This window comes from Dipodomys ordii, unplaced genomic scaffold (genome assembly GCF_000151885.1).
Source record: "Dipodomys ordii isolate 6190 unplaced genomic scaffold, Dord_2.0 Scaffold3, whole genome shotgun sequence".
NCBI classification, from domain to species: Eukaryota; Metazoa; Chordata; class Mammalia; order Rodentia; family Heteromyidae; genus Dipodomys; species Dipodomys ordii.
In genome coordinates, this window is record NW_012267219.1 from 31,855,413 (window position 1) to 31,862,307 (window position 6,895).

The window sequence follows — 6,895 nt, forward strand, 5'->3', positions numbered from 1 at the left end:
AAGTGACTTTCTTCCTGTTTGATAATTCCTTTCATTCTTAATGTTATCTACTTAGTGTCCCAAATCTGTCTGAAATCTGCTCAGTGTCCTAAGACTTTTACAACCATTGAAGAACTTTTACTTTTGACCTATTTCAATATTCAGAATATCTAGTCTATCTAACTAGTGATAGCATTTGATAAGTACAAGAAAAAGAATAGCTACATATTTTGTTATTTAAACAACAACAAGCCAAGAAAACAAGACACTCATAAAGGGCTATATGGACACAACTACTTAAAGCTCATAAGACTTACTAAATTTGTCTTCTTTTTAACTAAAAAAATCAATAGATATTTTTTGGAGAGGAAGCAGAAGTTTAACAATTTAAATAATCTTCAGATCTACAATAATCAAGAGAATCCTGGAACAAAATAATCTCAAATGGAAATTAAAAAAAAATTCTGACTAGCTTCAAATACTTTTATGAGAGGTGCTGGCATTAGCCAGCGGCAGGTGTCAGCCATAGCATTTTATTTAAGGACAGCTATTAATTATTTCTACCGGCAATGTGGGTACTACATGCCTGCATTATGTTCCCTGTGAATTTAGGGTTCAGTGATATGTGCAATGGGACCTTAATAGTAAGGAAAGGTAACAAGAGCTGTGACGTAGCTTAACAAGGAGCACTGATGAGCACTGGGGGAGGTATGGAAATGATTAGAAAGCTAGATTGTTGTCCACACACTGCCCCATCTGCCTTCGTGCCTGTATGCAGCACAGCAAGAAGTTTGCACACGCCTGGTTTCCACGGCATGGAGACCAGGATTCAGAAGTACATGAATGTACTGAGTGCATCAGCCCCTCTTCGTAAATACTGACACGCAATGGGCTGAAGTGTTTGTTTTGCACAGAAAGTAACAGACAATGCTTCATCGTTCTTCAGTCAGCGTGGGTAAGGAGGTGAATAGACTGTATGAAACAGTTTGCTAATGAACTGGTCCTCTACATGATTTAAACTGCTTGTTGACAATATCAGGCAAAAAAAAAGAAAAGATCTCTTCACAATCAACACAACAAATTGCCTAATTAATCACTAAATGCTGATGCTCAAGTGAAATGATCTGCTTCAGGAATAACAGAATTATAGAAATGAATTCAGGAATTAGTGGAAGAGTGATATAATCTAACTGGGTATTCTAAGATTGCAGATTTTATTTTAAACACACACACACACACACACACACACACACACACACACACACCACCACCACACACAAAAGAATGTCAGGGAAAATATAAATGTTAAATCTTCTTTCACTGCCTATAAATAGTACTCTTACCGATTCATTCATAGGACACATGTGTAATGGATGCATACAGATCTCGTTTTGCAGTAAGTGTCTATACGTCCACACTTAAGTTCAGTCCTAAGGGCATACGATTTTCTGATGCAGTCACACACAGAAATCGGATCGGTTTCGCTGCGAATCAGGCTGCCTCTGAGCCATGTAAGACACATAAGAAGCCAAGACAGACAAAAGGCAGCTCCGTGGACACACAGAGCATCTTACCATAAACTGCACATTGTCAAATCCATTAGCCATCAGGTGGTTCTCGTACTGAGGTAGCCCAATGCTTTCCAACCATTGTCCCACTGATTGCACAGGGCATCTAGGTCCTGTAAGAGGATGAAGAGGGAAGCGTTTAAGCAGGGAGTAGCCATCCACGGGGTAATAGCGGTAGTCCTGGGCTGAGAGGTGGCATTGCCACATCATGCTCCGGGGAAAGTTGCTATCAAAGGAGCCCGCCAGCTTGACAGATTAATGTTCTCAGCGAGACAGCAAAGTCAGAAGTGAAACATAGTTTGCCAGGCAGGCTGTGGAGAATGACTTGATCCTAGCTCCACATTTCTTACATATTAATCTTTACTACCGACCAGTACGTCAGACAGCCCCCAAAACCAGGCAGCAGAAGAAGGCATAGCAAGCTGTCAGCTTAGGCTGGTCTGCCGGTTCTATGTGATTGCTGGAGTACTCCACCACGAGCCGTGCACGGCCAGCAGCCAGAATTCTTTTTATCAAGTACTCCTACACTCATCAGTATGCAGCTCCACGCGCCTCGCTCCCCCTCGCGCGCTCCCCTTCATTACCCAGCACAGGCTACACCTCGCATTTTCAATAATAGCCATCAGATAAGGCAGGGTTTTTTTTTTTTTTTTTTTTGTCTGCAAGCTGTAAGCCTGCTGCTGCTGCTTCCTCCTACACGCCCATCCAAGCGTCAATCTTGAATGATGAGAGCAGTCAAAACAAATGCAGAAAATAGCAAGACTCAAAAGCAAACCAAAGTGCTTAAATCTGAATTGAATCTTCATACTGGCTATACATTACCGAGGTATTTGTTGTGGATTTTTATGGTTCAAAAGACACCAGGAAATGTAAAGCCTGAACTATAGCTTAGAACACAGCTCACTACAGGTTCCTCTCCCCACCCCCATTCTCCTTTTCCTTTCTTTTCTTTAAAAAAAAAATTGCAACACAGATTAATGTTTCTGATCTAAAGCTTTACAGCATTGGGAGAATTATTATTCTTTTTCTTTACTGTGCTAGATCAAAGTAAATCTCTCCGATTTTTTTTCTTTTTAAAATACTGCAATATACAGAAACTGCATTGTAATCTTAAATTCAAGATAATTCATTCCTTAGTTGCCAGGGTTTCTTCCAAACAAAAATATTATTAGGCACAAGAAATTCCTTTCTCCTGGTATTTATAACCCAATCTACCAGGGTTACCATTCTAAAATAGCTATAAAGGTAATATTAACTGGGTAGAATTTTTTTTTTAATGAAGAAGAGCTCTAACCAAAAATAATTCAAGAATAACAGATGTAAATGTGCGAGTTTTGCTGAATGGCAGACAGACTGAGTAATTTATTTAATAATTGGGAGAAGCTAGAGATTAATAATAGAACCCAAAGGACTACATTACTGGGGCTCATAGACTCCTAAGACACAGGAAAGAACTTGCAGAAAGGTTGAGATTTCTTTGTAGCAGTGTTCCTGGAAGAATTACATCCAACCCCTGCTTGTATGCTGCCTGTGACAGAGCTCTTACTATTCATCAAAAGCTTCCCTTTATTAGAGATACTTTACTTCCTACCTTCCTCCCACTCTCTGGCTCCAGTACTTCCTCTGGAGTCACAGACTGAGAAGAGTGCCTCGTCCACATAAAGTGTCTTAAAAATTAAAGATAACTCCTCATCCCCGCTTCCAGAGCAATGACAGGCACCCAGTAAGTGCCCAGTAAATATTTATTGAAGAAATCAGACATCATTTTTCTGTTAGATTTTTTTTCCCTCTAAATCTCAGCTTTATTGGTTTTCTTCTAGGAGACATTGTCAATCTCTCTGGCATGCAGACAACAAACCTGAAAACAGTTCATACTCCTCTTTCACTACAGACACCATTTCCCACATTGTAATTATCCCTAATCACAGTGTCACCCCTTGTAAACCTGTTTCCTGTTTTATATTTATGGAAATGCCACCTACTGTAACCTATGTTAATTTTGTTCCCTTGGTTGCAGCCCTCCTAGCCTAATGCAACAATAGCTTCTGTAATGGTTTTCTTGCTTCTGACATTTCTAAAATCTAGTTTAGACGTGGTATCTGTATAATCAAAGATACAGTTTTGATGATGACTTCCTGTTTCACAACTCTGCTGGGTTTTGCATTGGCTCCTAAAGATTTTGATGACATTTGGGGTCTTCGCAGTGACTGTCAATCATCTCGCTTTATATTCACCCTACCTTCCCCAAATCCCCAGCAAGTCGGATAGCTTCTGGTTTCCGAAGAGAGCCTGTAATATGCTCTGGTTACTTTTCATTATGTCCTCACATTTTTGCCCCACATGTTGGCTTTCAGTTCCATACCATTTTCTTTATGAAACTTCTAATTCTAAGAAAGGGATGACTCCCTTACTTCTCTGTCTTAAATGGCATTTTTTGACCTTCTATCATAAAGTATTTTCTACTTTCTGTGACAGTTCTTTACATAAAAGACTCATTTATTGAATATGAGGAATATGCCTTGCTGGTATTGCACATAGTAAGGATTGTTTCATGTGCTAAACAATATGATGTAATTTCACAATCCAATCTCCAGGAGGTCCTCTTATTTTCAGATTTAGTACTTTTATTTTTATTTTTCTGCCCCATCCCAAGTCTTGAATATTTTTACTAAAAAGAAGATTTTTTTAGTTTTTAAATAGAACTTTCCCGTCTGGATTTTTGTTCATTATCGTTATCCCTTATTAAATGAGCCTCTCTAAATGGATTGCATTGTATTTTATTAGAATTGATCCTTGATTAGTTCTAGCTTTTTTAAAGAAGATCAGAGGATTTGTAGAGGTGCATGAATCTGTTTTAGTAGGTGCCAGTTACTCAATATGAGCAACTGTATGAGAAGCTGTTTGTCTAAAGTTGTTCCCATGTCAAATTAAAATTAAATCTTAATTATAGCTTCTCCTAGGATCCTATTTGCAATATTTCTGTGTCTAGTTTTATGTTGTAGTTTATTCACCTACATCAAAATGGAGTAAACATGACAATGGTGAGTTTTGGCTTCACCAGCTCTTCAAATCCATTTTTCTTTTCTTCTTTCTTTCTTTCTTTCTTTTTTTTTTTTTTTTTGGTGCCAGTCTTATGGCTTGAACTCCAGGCCTGGGTACTTTCCCTGAGCTTTTTTTTTTTTTTTGCTCAGGTTAGTGCTTTACAACTTGAGTCACTGCTCCACTTCTGGGTTTTTGTTTATTAATTGGAGATAAGAGTTTTACAGGCTTTTTTCCTCCATGCTGACTTTGAACAACCTTCCTAAGAGCTCAGCTTCTTGAGATGTAACCTAGGAACTAAGTGACTAATAAACCACAAATTTCTAGCTATTAATCATTGTTAAATATGTGAATGAATATACTGGAAGTGACTCTCCTCATATTTTGATTTTTCAATAAAGAGTGTTTGTTTCAGAGTCCAGACTTTTGTGTGAAAATATAGGTGAGAATATTACTAGTTTTTTTTTTTTACTAATTAACTAGTTTTTAACAAATCTTTATATAAATGTTCTGAATTCTCTAACATATTCAATCCTTCAATTTGTGTGCAATAGTTCTCTTAGTTTTGGGACCAGGTACCTTGGCTCATACCTGTAATCCCAGTTTAACTCAAACAAAAGTTTATAAGCAACCCCATTGTAACCAATAAACTGGGCATGGTAGTAGTGTCATCCTAATTCCTTGGGGGGTGGGGAATAAAAATGATTGGAATTCAGGCTGGCCTGAGAAAAAAACATGAGTCCTTGTTTAAAAAGTAATTGAAGCAAAATGGTTGGGAGTGTTGCTCAAACTATAGAGTGCTTTGTTAGCAGGCACAAGGCCATGAGTTCAAACCCTAGCATTGTGAAAATAATGACAATGATGATTTTAAAAATCTTATCTTGGTAAAAGGGTAGAATGCAATAAGTTGGGAGAGGGGGACGTAGAAAGAAGTGCTGATGGAGAGAGAGAAAAAAAAACAAAAAAACTTCAGTAATGGTGCTGTTTTCTGTCTTTGTTACACTATTTTCTTATTGGTCAAACTTCTGGTTCAGACCTGAAGATTACTTTCTCACAGTCCTCACTTTATATAAAAATACTTTCTTGAGTCTTAAAATGTCATAAAACATGACAACATGTTATTGGGGGCAGTACTTCTTTTCAGCCAGAATTTCTTAAAGTTTCCAAAGTGGTCAATGAGGAGGGAAAGGATAAACTGCCAGTACTGTGGTGAGAATAATTGTTTGCATTTATGATACGGAAACTGATGCTCAAAGTATGTGATAAGACCAGGAATCTTCTCTGACATGTTCTTCTAAAACATAATTCCAGGAGTTCTACTTCCAGAATGGCAGCGTGAGAAACTAGTCAAATAAACATAACTGCTAAAAACTGAAGGAAGAAGCAAGACAAAACAAAACAACAAAATCAAAACATCCCCAAACTCCAAAAACTGATGCTACAATTAAAACAATCATTCAAAGTTTCTGCAGTATCCTAAAGCTACATAGCAGATAAAAACGTAGTCAAAATATTTTATCTAAAATATCTAAAAGAATAATATCTAATATCTAAAAGAATAATCATATCTTAAGCTATAATTATAAATATAATTATATTATAACAATAGTAGACAGTATACAGTTACATGAGCAAGGTAATGAATACATTTCCTGTTGAGCATTGTTACCCCCCTCCTTTGTTTTTCCCCTTACCCTCCTTTCCCTTCCACATCCACCACTCCACGATAGGGACACAAGTGGTTTTTTCTTTATTGCCATTGTTTCTAACATATTTATAATGCATCATGTGATTTTTCTGTTGCTTTGTATGCTCCTCCCCCACGGCATAACCCCTGTTTTCACATATTTGATGTCCGTACAATTTGGGGAGGGGAAGGGAAAAAGCAAAACGTTTAAATAGGGATAAAGTAACATGAGATTTACAAGGCATTGTTGAAAAATGAACTAAAATACTATTGGTATTTAAAAAACTATCATAGCTAAAACTTGGTGAGATGAGAACAATTCTGTGGCAGATGAGCCATGGAATTGCTCCCCCACCCCCCTCCAGGCTGAGCCACCTCAGAGGCCCTCTCCTGCTTGGGATGAACATACTCAGAGGAATGGTTTCTGCCCTCCTCTGCTCCAGCTAGTACAGGTCAGAAATCAAAACAGAACTTAGAAAGTGGCAAAAACTCCCATGCTCCTGGATTGGGAAGATCAACATCATGAAAATGGCAATACTTCCCAAGGCTATCTACAAATTCAATGCGATACCTACCAATATTCCAACCTCATTCTTCAAGGAAATAGAAGAGGCAATCCAAA

General features: G+C 37.8%; 1 protein-coding gene across 1 annotated transcript in view; it reads right to left on the reverse strand.

Moving 5' to 3' along the window:
• The window catches only part of Anks1b (ankyrin repeat and sterile alpha motif domain containing 1B), a 973,033-nt gene that overhangs the window by 362,826 nt on the left and 603,312 nt on the right, over positions 1-6,895 (reverse strand). The window contains exon 15 of the mRNA XM_013019014.1: positions 1,554-1,660. Within this exon, the coding sequence (XP_012874468.1) occupies positions 1,554-1,660 (107 nt within the window). The remainder of the gene's footprint in view (positions 1-1,553; positions 1,661-6,895) is intronic.